Here is a 15,398-nt window from a genome sequence, read left to right as displayed (position 1 = left end):
TCAGTGGTTAAGAGCATTGCCTGCTCTTCCAAAGGTCCTGAGTTCAATTCCCAGCAACCACATGGTGGCTCACAACCATCTGTAAAGAGGTCTGGCGCCCTCTTCTGGGCTTCAGGCATACAGACAGAATACTGTATACATAATAAATAAACAAACAAACAAACAAACAAACAATGTCTCTCCCTACCAAAGGGTATTTCTTTCCCCAGTTCCTACAATTCTTTGCTCCAGTGACCCTCCCAGTGAGGTCCACCCAGATCAGGCCTACTCTAGATTCACTCTCCCACAGCATGTCCAGTTCCCCAGATCCAGCCTGGTTTTCCCAAAGGAACCTGTCGTCTTCTAACCCACTGCAGCAGCGGCATCCCAAGTTCCCCAGATAGCAGCACCCTGAAGGACCTTGTGTCGCTCAGGCACACACCCTGGGGTACCGAGCTGGTGCTCAGTGTTTGCAACTGTTTGTGAATGAATCAGTGCATAAGCTGTCAGCCTCACACCACCTCTCACAGTGAGAGTCCAAGATAAAACAGCCCATCCTCCCAGCAAGCTGCAGGAAGCAAGGAGCCATGGCAAAGCACAGGAGACCAGGCTCTGCTGAAGGTACAGTGCTCTTTCCACAGAAGGTAAGATGACAGAGTAGTAAGCCTAAGGCTGCTAATGGCCACTGGGTCACACCCAGGGAGGACAATGAAGCCCACACAGGGCCAAAGACAGAGGGAAAGAAACCCCTGAGTTCATTATGTGTCAGGAAGAACCATCAGGATGGGCAGGTACCATCAACAGGAATGGTAGGTGTCACCACCAGGAATGGAAGACATTACCATCAGGTTCGGTAGGTACCACCATAATTACCAGCAGGTATCACCAAGAGGATCGGTAGGTACCACCATCAGCAGGCACTACCATCAGTTCCTACTTTCACTTAGCCTCTACCTACATCTGCCCAAAAGAGGTGGCAGCTCCGCCCAGGGGACAAAGAGAGGGCAACTAAAAACAATCCATGCTAGCCTGAGTTTGGGTTTGTAACCTCTCCTCTGGAGCATTCACATCCCTGCAGTAGGCTGTTAACAGTGTTGCCTCTTCCTACCCAGCACAGTTGTGCAAGATCCAGCTAGGCTTGGGGACCGCAGCAGCCAACACTTCTAAAACACTGTTAACTGCCAAACATCCTGGACCCCAAGTGCCTAAGTCACAACTCAACTCACAAACAGCCACCTGAGACAGGCCCTATTAGCACCCATTCACAGATTTGGAAGTGGAAGCAAAAAGGAGCAAAGAGACTAGCCCAAGGTCACATGGCCTGGTAGAGCCTCCTAGAACCAGACAGCAGACTTCTCCAAGGATAGAAACCATTGTAGCTAGGAGTTATTAGACCACTGCTGTACCCCTGGGCAAGTCAGAGCCTCTGCAAACACAGGCCCTACCTGGACTAGGACATCTCTGCCTGGAGAACTGTTTAAGAGTGGGCAGGAAGCAACAAGCCATTGGTGAGGCCAAGGCCACGGCACAGTGGGTACTCCTGAGACCGCAGCAGCCAACTGTGAAATGCCAAGTGACTGACACACACTCTAACCCTGGGGTCAAGGGCCACCTTCAACCCAACGGGAAATCAAAGCCCTGGGAAGATGAGTCGTAACACTTGTGGGCTCCTATCACCTTTCAAAGCAGTTCAGAGAGAGTGGAAAGCAGAAGGCAGGTCCCCAGAACCCCAGATAACTTCTTACCACACTCGTTTCCTCCCCCACCCCAAACCCTTCCTCTTTCTGCCTTGAGGGGAACCCCATCCTCTCCACTGGAGGCCCAGAGAAGTTGGCCCAGCCTAAGCTTCCAGGACTGCTCTTGGACAGGCCCCCATCCCTGACTCCCATTAAAAGCCTCTGACCACTCCTTCCCAACTGAGAGTGGGGACCAGGGAGTGGAGAAACAGAACTTGCCCAAGGCCATGTGGGGCTGGGCAGAGCAGAGGCAGAGGCAGAGGCAGCTGGTAGAGTCCCACAGACCTGAAAATGAGTCCCAGCTCTGCCATACTCTAGCTGGGAGGCCTTGGGCATGTGACCTCACCTCTCTGAGCCTGTTTCCCCATCTGAAAAACACAAACAAGAGGTCCCTGCTGCGTGGTGGTCACACAGATTAGTGAAGCAACTGGAAGAGTGCCTGACTCCGGGGCTTGCAGCACACGAAGGTCACAGATTCAGGAACTCTACCTACTTGGCTCCTGCCCAGGCCCTCACCTCTCCACGTCAGTCTCCTCCAGCTCTCCCAGCCACTGCTCCATCCTCCCACTCCCTGCCTTCTGGCCACCATGAAATAATCCTCACGCTCTCATAGAACAATCTGCCCTGAACACATGCATTTACTCAACAATGCACAGCATAGGGGGCCCCCTTCCAGCCCAGCCAGGCCCTTCCCCGACCCTTCTCCTCCACAGCACAATTACTGAAGTAAGTCATCCAGCTACTCAGAGATGCCGCACACTCCCTCACGCAACATTACCAGAGGATACTTGTGGAGTCCTAGGCATCCAAGGATGAAAAAGGGTATGGCACAGGTGGGGCAGGCGAACAAGCTGTCCACTGCTGCCCTCCTCTCAGGCCAGGCCAGTCTAATCCTCAGGTACTTTCATTATTGCCTTTACAGAGGAGGAAATGCTCTACCAGCCCACAGTCCACCTCTGACCTGGAAACAGATCACAGCCCAGGAAGGGAAGGACAGGAGGCTCCCAGTGAGCTCTGCCTGCCATGGTTCCACCCTGGCTCACAGCACAGGCTTCCCCATTGGCCCTGAGCCAGTATACATGGATTATACTCAAGTGACTCTACTGTGCTCTGCCCAACACTGAGTGCATCGTGTCCTGGAGCCTTCTGATCATCTCCATGGCTTTACAAGGCGATGCTGTGCCTCCTGTCTGTGGATGAGGAAATTGAGGCACAGAGGCTGAGTCACCTAGCTAGATCACTCCAAAATTCTACCTGAGGTGCCCGGCTCCATTCAGAGCCCAAGCTCTTAACTACCCAACCCTGTCTGCTGCCTCTCATACAAGCATATATAAACAAGTAATTAGTAGGCATTCTACGGCCAGGAGGGAAAATGATAGGCAGGGACTTATAATTTAGAAAGACTAGCTGGGCAGTGGTGGCACCTGCCCTTAATCCCAGTACTCGGGAGGCAGAGGCAGGCAGATCTCTGTGAGTTTGAGGCCAACCTGGCCTACAAGAGCTAGTTCTGCAACAGGCCCCAAATCTACAGCTTAAAGCCTGTCTTGGAAGAAAAAGAAGAAAGGGAAAGGGAAAGGAAAGAAGGGGAGGGGAAGGGAGAGGAGGGAAGGGATCTAGAAAACATAATATTGAGTGAGGTAACTCAGACCCAGAAAGACAAATATCATATGTGCTCACTCATAAGTGGCTTATAGACATAAAGCAAAGGAAAACAACCTATAATTCACAATCCCAGAGAATCTAGACAACAATGAGGACTCTAAGAGAGACATACATGGATCTAATCTACATGGGAAGTAGAAAGACAAGATCTAAAGTAAACTGGGAGCATGGGGACCATGGGAGAAGGCAGAAGGGAAGGGGAGAGGCAGGGAGGGGAGTGGAGAAAAATATATAGCTCAATAAAAACAGTAAAAAAAATTGGGCTGGGCAATGGTAGCACACACCTTTGATCCCAGCACTCAGGAGGCAGAGATGTGGATCTTTGAGTTCAAGGCCAGCCTGGTCTACAGAGTGAGTTCCAGGACAGGCTCCAAAGCTACACAGAGAAACTCTGTTTCGAGAAAATAAACAACAAACAAACAAACAAACACAAAAAACGTTGGAAGCTGGGCATGGCCTACAATACACTTGGAGCCAGAGGCAGGAGGGTCAGTTCAAGTCAAATCTTGGCTATATAGCAAGTTCCAAACCAACTTGGGACACATGAGACACTGTGTCAAAAAAAGCTCCCCTCCTGGCAACAAAAGGGGAAAAAAAAAGGAAAGGAAAAGCTAAGCAAAGCAGAGCCAGCTCTGACAGCTCATGTCTGTAACCCCAGCACTCAGGAGGCAGAGGCAGGAGGGTCACCAGAAGTTCAAGATCAGTCTGAGTTACACAGCAAGCTCCAGGCTAGTCATAGCTACACAGCAAAACCTGCCTGACCCACTCTCCTCTCTCAGCATCTCCCACCTCTTCATCAAACCCTCATGGCTTCTGCACCACCCAGTGACCACCACAGGCATGTGCGCATGCAGGCTCCTGATCCAGCTCACCCTCCATGTAGGATGCTTCCTGTCTGAAACCTCTGATTTGGCTTTTCTTCCCACCAGATAAACAGCTCAAGAGAACAAGGCCCCCTGCAGGCACTCTGTAGATAAAGAGGGAACAAGCCAGAGCAGTTCCTGCCCAGCTCTGTTGCTGCCACCTCCTTCCTTCTGATGTACATTCACACGGGCACAGTGGTGGACACGGGCCCGACTTCAACAGTTGTCTTGACAACCAGAGGTCAGGTGAGTATCATGTCCACTGTCCACTGGACAGCCCTGGAGAGGTGTGTAGACTCGGGCCTGTGTCGAAACCCTGGGTCCCAACTACCCTTCTGACACCCACAAGTGCTCAGTAGTTTAGTCTAGTTCTGTCTCAATGGGGGCAGCTAGGCATCAAATTTTTGGGGTATGTTGGGGCAAGAATGGCCAAGCCCAGCCGGGCGGTGGTGGCGCACGCCTTTAATCCCAGCACTCGGGAGGCAGAGACAGGCGGATCTCTGTGAGTTCGAGACCAGCCTGGTCTACAAGAGCTAGTTCCAGGACAGGCTCCAAAACCACAGAGAAACCCTTTCTCGAAAAACCAAAAAAAAAAAAAAAAAAAAAAATGGCCAAGCCCTTCTTCCTTAGTCAGACCCGGAAGGGTTCACTGCCATGTTAAAGGTAAGTCATCCCCATTTTTCAAGAAAAAATTGGGGCCCAAGTAGGGAGAACCCAAGCCAGCCCCACCCGCCTTGGTGAGTCAGCATCAGTAAGCATTTCATGGTCCTTCAGATGCCAGCCACACCCTGACTAACAACCTCCTGGCCTCGGGGAAGACTTGAAGCCTGGATGGTCCTGCTCCCCAGCCCTCAGGGCAATGGCTCCTTCACCTACCCAGCCATCAGGGTGGCTGTTGTAATTGCCTGACTCCCTGCACTGGGCAGCCACCCCCTCAAGTCAGCACCCCTGTGAGGACACAGGCTGGCTATGCTCTGTGCTCCTGGCACAGGTATCTGCCACCTCATCTCTGAAGTGGGGACAACACCCACTGCCTAAGAGGTCATAGATGGGGAGAGGCACCCTGGGCCAAGGCCTCCTGCGTATCCTACAGACTCAGAAGAGCACCTCCTCCAGCTTCTATGTCTACCCCAGCCCTGGCCAAAGCATGTCAGCTGCTGTCCACAACCTCCAGCTTCTAGGAATGCCTTCTGAGTGGACTGGATGCTCACTTGACGGCGTCTATTGAGGACTCCTGTCCCTCCACAAGGGTGTCCCTGCAGACCCCCCAGGGCACTTGGCTCATCCCTGGCTTTGTGCCAGCTGAGATCACAGACTACCTTGGTGTAGCTGTGGTTATCCACTTAACACACTACCATATAAGCTCCTAGAGGCCAGGGACTTCCCACCCTGGTCTAACTCTATGTCCTCAATGCCTTGAACAGCACCTGATAAAGAAGAGATACTCAATAAGAAAAATGATAGGGAAGAAATGGTAAGTAAACCGTTCTGGGGCTCCTGCAACCCCAGAATAAAGTCTAGACCCCCAAGGCCCCACCTGTCTCGACCCACAATGTCTTTACTTCCAACAGCAACCTCACTGGACACTGCACAGAGGTCATACAGGGCCACCTTCCTAGCTCCCCCTCCAGCTCCCTCCAGCTCGTCCTGAAAGCAGCAGCTCTACAGAGACTAGAGGGCTCCCTCATCCCACTGCCGCTGTGTCACACCAGCCTGGCTGCTGTTTTCCTCACCATGCTCGCGTAGCCTAGGCACAGAAGTCTGAGAGATTGTATCTGAGTCCTTTTGTGTTCCCCGGGAAAGAGGGACCAGAGAGGGCTGTCCTCCCCAAGCCTCACCCCCAGAACACAGTGAAATATCTCAAGGGCAAAGACTGATCCCAAGAGCCTAGGATGGAGGTTACATGCCTACAGTACTATTACTGGGAAGGTTGAGGGAGGAAGATGCCAAGGTAAAGTCCAGATTTGGTACTATATATATATGACTACCAGGCAATGGTAAGTTATAACAAAAGCCTATCTCAACCCAGAGGGGAAAAAAAGAAAGAAAAGAAAAGAAACTAGAAGCATGGACAAAAATCCAAACTCCCACCCATTCTGTAGTTGCCCAGCCTTCTGCTAGGGCCTGACTGGCTTCCCCACCAGCCCTTGACAGTATCTCCCATTGCCTCAGCAATCCCAGCTCCAATGGACTGCCACTCAGCTGCAAGGTCAGCTCTACAGGGACAGGGCCTTCCTGCTACAAGTCCCAGACACCAAGCCTCACACGCACATGGCCTGTGCTAGGTACTGTTCCAAGTGGATTATGTGGGGAATTGCTATCCCGACAGCAGCTCTAGGCAGACCTTCATTATCTTACTGTTCCATGTGGGATCCTGACTCCCACTCCACTCAGTCACCTGCCCAAGGTCAGGCAGCTTCTTTAAATGCCTGGGCTAAAGCCAAGCACAGTGGCTCACACTTTTAAGCCCTGCACTTGGGAGGCAAAGGCGAGAAGATCTCTGTAAGTTTGAGGCCTGTTTGATCTACAGAGTGAATTCAGGACAGCCAGGGATACATAGTGAGACCCTTTCTCAAAAACCAAAAGCCAAAGCTAAGATGTAACTTGTCAGACTGACCTAGAGTCCTGGCTTTTCTATCCCCACCATATCTTTCACTGCTTCAGAAAAGGCTGCATACCTATATCGCACATGTGTGCGTGAGTGTCTATGTGTGTGTGTGTGTGAGTGTGTGTGTGATTTGATCCTACATCACACAGCACCAGAGAAGTCAAGAATATCACTGCTCAACAGATGGCCCACCAGTATCACATCCCAGGTCGATGCAGTGTGGCTCACCCTCCAACTCTGTAGTCCACCATGGGCACAAGGACTCTCAAGGCCCATTGATACTTACCACAGGTCACTTTGCCTTCTGATGAGGGCCTGCCCAGCTCCTGGTGCTGCTGCTGCACAGATGCTGGGCCTGTTCGCCGCCGCCGCCTGGCACCACTGCTAGGGCGTCCCCGACTCCGCCGCTGCCTTTTGGTAGGAGGGGAACCTGGAAGACATAGGAGAGCCAGCTCAGGACCAGGAAGAAAGAATGCCAAAATATAGACAGGGCCTGTGAGAGAATAAATGTGTACAGTTTACAACCCCACAAGAGAGGAATCAGAACACGCCTTACATCTGTTACTTTCCTGGGAGCCCTGAAAGGACACATTAGAAATAACTGAAACTGGCTTCAGATAGACTCCTTGAAATGCTTTTAGCTTTGCCTTTTGAGTCATGTAACTGTTAAGTCATATACACTTAAAATGAAAAGCAAATAATAAAGTCAAACAAACGGATGAACCTAAGTGCACATAATTGGTGACACCAAATTCTGATGAAGGAATTAGGACAAGTACCTTAGAACACTGACTGCACACTCAGCTGGATCTGACCAAAGCACAACAAGTACAAAGAAAGAGTGACCAGCATTTGAGGCAGAGGCAGACGGATCACTGTGAGCTCAAGGGCGGCCCGGTCTACAGAGTGAGATCCTCTCAAAATGCATGCATGCTTACACACACAAACACAAGCACACACCCATATTCTCTCTCTCTCTCTCTCTCTCTCTCTCTCTCGCTCGCTCGTTCAGAATCAATACAAACCCATCTTATGCTCCATCCAATGGATGCTGACAGTGGGGAGTGAGGCTGAGTTAGAAGATCAGGGATTCCAGGCCAGTCTGGACTACATAATAAAACCCCGCCTTAGAACCAAAATAACACCAGAAAGAGAGAGCTGGAGAGATGGCTTAGTGGGTAAAGGAGCTTGCTGCTCACACCTGCCGACCAGAGTCCAATTCCTGGAACCACATAAAGGCAGAAAGAGAAGCCATTCCACAGAGTTATCCTCTGACTTCCGTATCTGTGTGCCATGAACCCCCTCAGCACTCGCTCTCTTTGCCTTTCTCTCTCTGTCCCTCTATCTCTCTTTTTCTCTCTCACACACTGAAACACACACTCTAGCAGCAAGATTTTAAAGGAAAGCTGAGTTGGAAAAATTTACAAAAAAAAGAAGGAAGAAAACATGTAACAAAATAAATGTGTTCAGTTTGCAACTCCCTGTAGACAAGAGGGATTCTGAACACTACTGACAGGTTACTCCTGTTCCAAGTCTGAAAGAATACATTATTAGCAAATCAAACAGGACAGATAAAATTTGTTGTCACCTCATTACTGCAAGAAAACAAAGTAAACCCACCTCAGTGCCAACAGCCAAGACTTTCACTATTTAAAAAAAAAGTCAGGGGCCCAAGAGAAGGCTCAACAGTTAGCGTGCACATTGCTCTTCTTGATTCCTCCAGGACCAGCACTCAACTGTGCAAACCCAAATACATACACATAATTCAAGTAAACTTAAAAGCCTCAAGGATTATTGGCACAAGTCACCAAACCCAGCTCGGAGAACTTTTTCTGAAAAGCAGGCATCCGCTTTCCCAGGCAGCTGAGAAGCAGACTACACACCCAGCTATTGGTCTCTAAACATCCAGGCCTCTAACAGAAACCAGGCTTCTTGACAAGCAGATAACTTTGGGGGTAAGAAGTGCAAGGTAAGCCCAGGACATCAGGAATGTCACTCAGAGAGTGACTGCAGACAAGTCAAAAGGACAGAGCGAAGCAATCTGAATGCCGGTAAGAATGACTAATTGGCTAACAAAGTAAACAAAGCCAGGCAGTGGTGGTGCCACCTCTGATTCCAGCACTCAGGGGGTAGAGGCAGGTGCATCTCAGGTGAGTTTCCAGTCAGGACTACTTGGTGATACCCTGCTGTTAAATTGGAAAGAGAAAAGAAGGGCTGGGGAGCAGCTCAACTATAGAGCTCCTTCCTAAAATCCAATGCGGTTCTAGGGTCACAGCCTGGTGAGAGAAGCCTTTGCCTCACATGAACAAAGCCCTCAGTTTAATCTCTAGTACCATAAAAACAAAAAAATAATTAAAAATGAAAACAACATTTTTAAAGCTACTCTTTGTTCCAGCCTCATTGCACAAGACAGAAATCCCAGCTACTAGGTTGGCTGAAGCAAGGGAATATGGGCAACTGAGAACCTGCTTCAAGTTTATTTTCACAAAAAAAGCTGTAAAACAAATAAGCAAATAAACAAATGAGTCACCATTTACAAATATAACCATGGTAAATGGTTCAAACAGGGTTCACAGAATGATGCTACATTCCCCTGGAGGAACAAGTTGAGTACAGAGAACGCTAAAAAGCATCTTCTTACACACTAGTAACCATAGCAAGAAAGCTTCATCTCTTCACTGAGCCTTACGGATGGCTCAGCGGATAATGCACCTGCTGCCTAAGCTGCATATGCCTGTGAGGCGAACATGAAGGCTCAGCGGCCGTCCCAGTACCCAGGAGGCAGAGACAGGATTCCCAGGGCAAGCTGGCTCGAGGAGCAGCCAAAGACCTTGTCCCACCCAATAAACAGTGTGAATCAGGACAGCTAGTACCAACTTATAGCTTCTCCACAGACATGCACACGTGTGAACACGGACCTTCACAGACACACCTACATGCATATAAGCACATCACACATCAACACACACAAATAAAGCTTCACACATACAAATCTGGCCAGAACCAGCTGACCACATGTCCCTACTTACAGTGCAAATTTCATGACAAGCACCAACACAAGGAGAACGCATTGATCAAGGAACATTCCTGCCAAAAATGTGTAATCCGAACCAAACCAACCCTTTGCACCTAATGACCACTCTGCAGGAAGTCAGACAGACCATCATGTAGCAACCAGAAGCAGTCAGAATGCTGTACACACCAATCAGCCCTGTAGGTGGACAAGTCAAAAGCAGAACACTCTGGGCCACAGAGGAGGTGTGTGGGAGTCGTGGTTCAGGGGTTATACAGGGCAGTAAGGATGTAGGAGGCCCAGGTTCCAGGTCCAGCCCCAGAAAGAAGAAAGGAAGGAAGGTAGGTAGTCAGTCAGCCTGTCTGCCTGGTAAGGAAGGAGTTTCTATTCTATAGAGGTTAAAAGATATAAAAAACTGCATGCCACTTGGGCACGGTGGCTCACACCTCTAATCCCAATACTGGGGAGGACAAGGTCAGAGAACTGCCTCTAGTTCCATGGGTCTCAACTTTCCTAATGTCATGACCCTCTAATACAGTTCCTTACGTTGTGGTGACCCCAACCATACAATCATTTCCATTGCTACTTCATAACTATAATTTTGCTACTGTTATGACTCTGAATGGAAACAGCTGTGTTTTCCATTGGTCTTAAGCAACCCCTGTGAAGGGCTGTGTGTCACGACCCACAGGTTGAGAATCACTGCTCTAATTTGTAGCTGAGTCTTGGCTACAAACGAGTGAGTTCTAAGCCAGCCTGGGCTGCAGAATGAGACTCTATCTCTAAACAGTAACTAGCAGATCTTTTCTTTTTTAAGTTGCATACACAAAAATATAAACAAGCTCTGAAACCGCGCACATCTTAGGAAGTTCAAAAGTAGACCATGAAGGTGTCAGAGAACTAATACTCATTTTCTTAGGTGTGTTAACAGTCTTCAAAGGGCAGAGGAAAACTTATTCTCAAATTATGCCAGCTAATTCCGAGGCAAGGCTATTGATGTCTGTAATTTACTACCAAAAAGTTCAACAAAAACCTCAACATTTTCTACACACACAACACTCAGAACACGGTGGCAGACGTCTGTGCTCCCTGAGCCCAGGTGGAGATTTCTCTGTATTATCTTAACTTCTCTGGACATTTGAAATTTTACATAATTAAAAATTAGGGGGAGGGGGATTGTGTACACTGACTGGAATACAGTAATTGAACTAATTAAAGGCATCCACCATGAAATAAATCTCAGAAATGTGCCCAGGAAAGGCTGCCAGGTCACATGCCTCAACATGATGCCATCTGAGTGAAGCCTGAGTCCATGTGACACAACCCCATTGCTTCAGGACACATTCTTCTACCTATAGCAATAACAAAAACAGACAGCGACCCTTCAGGCCATTTCCTTGATGGTCCAGGACGCTGGAGGTCATCACAGTTTAAGAAAGAGACAGGGACCCTGTCACTCTACCTGCCCAGTGGACTCACCTGTGTCCCACTGACTCTGTTGGGAATCAGAAGAACTACCTGACTGTTGCCGACGCCGGCAACTGCCCTCTGTTCTTTTGGAAGAAGAGCCAGGACTGCCATAACTGTATCGCTCGGGGGATACTGGGGAAAGAGAATGGAATCAGTATTCACAGCTTCCTTATCTCCCAGGTCTAGCCTCCTAGGAAGAATGCCTGGACCATAGGATGCCTAACCCCAGATCTCAGAGGTCACGCCCAAACACCCACTCCTTCTCAAGCACTTCCCGCCTACAGGTTGCTCACGGGCCCCTAGGACACAGTGCTCATGAGCTGCCCAACCCATATCAAAGCTCCAGCTGTCAGTCTTATACGTCCAATAGACCAGGTCCTTGCAACAGCCCTTGCCCCCATGTGCTCCTGGCTTATGGGGGGGGGGGGGAGACCACCTTTCATCTCTTCTAGAGCCTGACACTCAGACATATTTTTCCAAAATCAGACAGCTATCCCTAGAGGTGCCCTTCTATTTGTGCAAATCCCACAGGCTTATTATGGAACATGAAAGCTCATAATCCCTCCTCCCCAGCCACCACACTCTATCTCTCAAGAAAGATTCTACCTATGTACCTGACCCCTCCCAGGTCTTCCCTTTCTGCCCAAGGATCAAGGGCCTCAACCCTGGATACAGGACAGGCAGGTTTGAATCTTGTTCCCTTTGCTTGCTACATGTTAGGTGTGTGACATATTTTCAAGCCCCCCCCCCTTTTTAAATGCCATCTTCTTAGACTTTTCCTTCATCATTATCCAGGTTGGGGCCACCTCCCCTCATTTTGAGGCATCCTATCCATCTCACCCAATATATGGCTGCTATCTGAAGCTAAGTTCCTCGTTTATTATTAAGCGGCTCCCTCTACTAATGCAAGCTTCATGGAATAAACATCTTGGCCTTATTCTTTGTGGCCACCATGATGGATGTAGTTCTCACATGCAGCTAGATAACTTCTCTAAGCCTGTTGTTTTCCCTGTGTGCTGGGGTGGAGTTCATATGAAATGTTTACCTCTGCCTGGCATACAAAGTTCCACACACGGTGGCCACAACCTTTGCTGATCTGATCAAATTCTACAAGCTTGCTCCTAACCTAAGTTATGCCCTCTCCCTTTTTGGGTTTCTCATTGGGGGAAAAGGGCGGAGAGGGAGACTGGAATTCGTATCAGGGAAGCACAGGGGCCCAGTGGGAGCAAGGTGTTCTGGTCCCAGAATTCCTGCAACCTCCCATTTGAACCTTACCTGGCCGGCGCCGCTTGCGGGCCAGATGTGGCAGTAGGTCATGACGGGCCAGCACGCGCAGGAGTTGGCTCAGCAGCCGCAGGTTGCTCTCGTCGCACTGCCCACGGCGTTCCAGCTCCAGAAGCAGCTCCAGGCCGCTGCGGGCACGGGCCAGGCCTCCGGGGGCGCCGGGAGCCTCATCCAGCAGGAAGGCCAGGAGCTCCAGTTCGCACTCGGTCAGCTGCCCGCCCACCACCTCGAACATACGGTGAAGCGACAGCATGCCGTAGTAATCCAAACACTCATCCTCCTCCCAGCTCGGGGCCGGGGTCGACCCGGACAACGCCATTCCCAGGGGAGGGGTGCGCAACAAGCTCAGAACCAGGGCCTAGAACCCACACGGCGGGGAGGATGTCGTGGTCAGCGACGCGGTGGCCCAGAGAGCCCACACAGGCCATTCGTGTGACCCCCGCGAGGTGTCTCCGGATAGGGTCGCCCCATACCCTCAACGGTCTCAGATACCCCCTCCCACGGACAGGAATGGTATCACCCCAGGTACCCTAATAACAGGTCGAGACGCCAGACCCCACCGGTCCAGCGACCAGTCGGGCCAGCCAAGCCCAGGCGCCCCTCTCCAGGTGGTATGTTCCGAACTTGCCACCGACCAAGCTAGGAGATAAGCCCGAATGAGCCTCACGGCCCATTGCAGAGCACCTTGTACAATGCCCGGTGACTTTGGGTGGCAAATGTCCGGCCGTGGTCCTTGGTTCTATCCACCAGTACCTTTCGGCTAGCCCCAACGCCCCACCCAAGTGGTACCACTCAAAAGTGACCCTCGGTTCTCTGCAAGTGGGATCAACAAAGACAGCCCCGAGCTCTACACAGGTGGTACTGTTTGAACCCGGTCCCTACTCACCCTAGAAGGGCAATCGGTCCTGCCCTCACCCCAGCACCCAAGAGGTCCCATCTACCCGCCATCAGTCACCCTTAGGCCTCTCTGGATCCTCACCAGATTCCGGCGTCCGATGACTCCTGGGCGACGGCCGCAGCCACTTGTTTTGGATCTTTCTGGCACCTTCTCTATTATTACGCCTGCGTCACCTCGCTCCTCCTCCTCCTCCTCCTCCTCCTTCACCCAACTCGCGCAGGTGCGACCGCCACGCCCCTACAGCGCAAGCGCAGAATGAGGCCTCTAAGCCCCACCCCTCCAGGCCGCCCGACGCGTTCCCAACCGAAGCGTCCCCGCTGGCCAGTGCTGCGCTTGCGCAGCGGCAGAGCCTAGCTGCATCTGGCGCTTGGTCGTGATTCTGGATGGAGGTGGGTGGCCCTTGGACTTCCCACAGGGCAGGGAACCCTGACTGCTCTTTGGGCTGACGAGGGAGGGGGACTTGATTGGGGGAGTTGGAGGGAAAGGGGAGGCGGCGGTGGGGAAGATACAGAAATTTTTAATAAATAAATAAATAAAAACAAAACAAAAAAAAAAGAAAAGAAAAAGACAAGATCTTCTGAGTAAATTGGGAGCATGAGGACCTTGGGGAGGGTTGAAGGGGAGGGAAGAGGCAGGGAGGGGAGCAGAGAAAAATGTAGAGCTCAATAAAAATCAATTAAAAAATAAAAAAAAATAAAGTCTCGGTGTGTGTCCCTTGGATCCCACGACGTGACCTGTTGGGATTATTCATCCCACAGCTACATCCCCCACCTGATCACGACCTAAACGCCCACATGACGAATGCCACCAAGCTGCCGGAGCAAAGTACAACAGTCACGACGGTCAGGGCTCCCACGAGCTTGCAGGGCTCATAATCCGGTTTTATATTAAAGTACCACCCCACCATTCCTAGGTGGCATCCAGGAAACCACATCTCAACTCTTCTGTCTCCGAGCCTGTCTGGAAACCTTCCTCCAGCTCCCCATCCCCAATGTAAAAGTCCTCCAGTCGCATGCCCGAGAATACTTCTCCCCCAAATTGCCACAGACTCCCTCACCCCTATGTGCACATCATGAAGACGTCTATCAGGACCTCTCGTCACAGACACCCATACCCAGGGTTAGAACCGCCCTTCTACACAGTCCCTTTCTTCTCTGCCCTCTGAGTCTCTGAGCTATTCAGAGGCTCCCCTAACCAGCACCTACGAGAGCAAGCCTGTCAGAGAAGGGGAGGCCAAGGAGTCCCCTACGTGGGGCCTTGAGCGTGAGGGCTCCTCCCTGCACTTAGGTGAGTCAAGGTCAGGGCCCGCACACGCCTGAGCCAGGTCTCTTCCCGGATTGATTTCCACCCCAGGAATTATCTCCCTGAGAGGCGGGAGACCTGGGCGCGAGGTATTGGCTCGATACTGGTTGTTGCCTTTCCCTAGGCCTTGGCTTTTCCACCTGTGACAGGGACGGCAGTGGAAACACTGTCCACTGTGCACTGTCTGTGTGAATCTCACTGAACCTGACGGAGAATTAGAGGAAGGGAAAGCCATCTAGAAATGGCAAGGCTTCTGTTAGGTGGGCTATAGTGGGTACCCAGTGTTATCAGGCCCTGTACGGAACGGTTTTTTTCACCTGTATAACATCCAATGCCTCCAAATAGCCTTCCAGGAGGAGGGGATTCAAGCTCACTTTACCTATGAGCAAAACTGAGGCGGCCCAGGAAAAGTACCTCAAGTGTGTCTGGCTCTGAAGTTATGCTTCAGAGACGCTCAGCCTCTTCCGCTAAGAGATGCCACCTGTCAAAGTCTCCCGTAGCCCAAGCTCACTTAGGAGACCACGCTCAACCTGGACGCACACTTCTCTCCGCTGAATTTTCAAACAGCAGGCGAGGAGCGGCC

The 15,398-nt window shown here is 50.8% G+C and overlaps 1 protein-coding gene across 1 annotated transcript; it reads right to left on the bottom strand.

Moving 5' to 3' along the window:
* Positions 1–1,854: 1,854 nt before the first annotated feature.
* Dedd2 (death effector domain containing 2) lies at positions 1,855–15,252 on the bottom strand (the record flags this gene model as incomplete). The annotated part of the gene is made up of 6 exons (XM_050127148.1): positions 1,855–2,083; positions 7,135–7,278; positions 11,341–11,463; positions 12,607–12,841; positions 13,595–13,750; positions 15,133–15,252. Coding segments are annotated over 6 exons (804 nt in total), but the record flags the coding sequence as incomplete, so codon positions are not given.
* Positions 15,253–15,398: the final 146 nt, after the last annotated feature.

This window comes from Alexandromys fortis, unplaced genomic scaffold (assembly GCF_014885135.2).
Source record: "Alexandromys fortis isolate MF-2015 unplaced genomic scaffold, M_Fortis_MF-2015_v1.1 scaffold_262, whole genome shotgun sequence".
NCBI lineage: Eukaryota > Metazoa > Chordata > Mammalia > Rodentia > Cricetidae > Alexandromys > Alexandromys fortis.
Note: the sequence above shows the minus strand (reverse complement) of the source record. Positions and strands in the feature narration are given on the sequence as shown.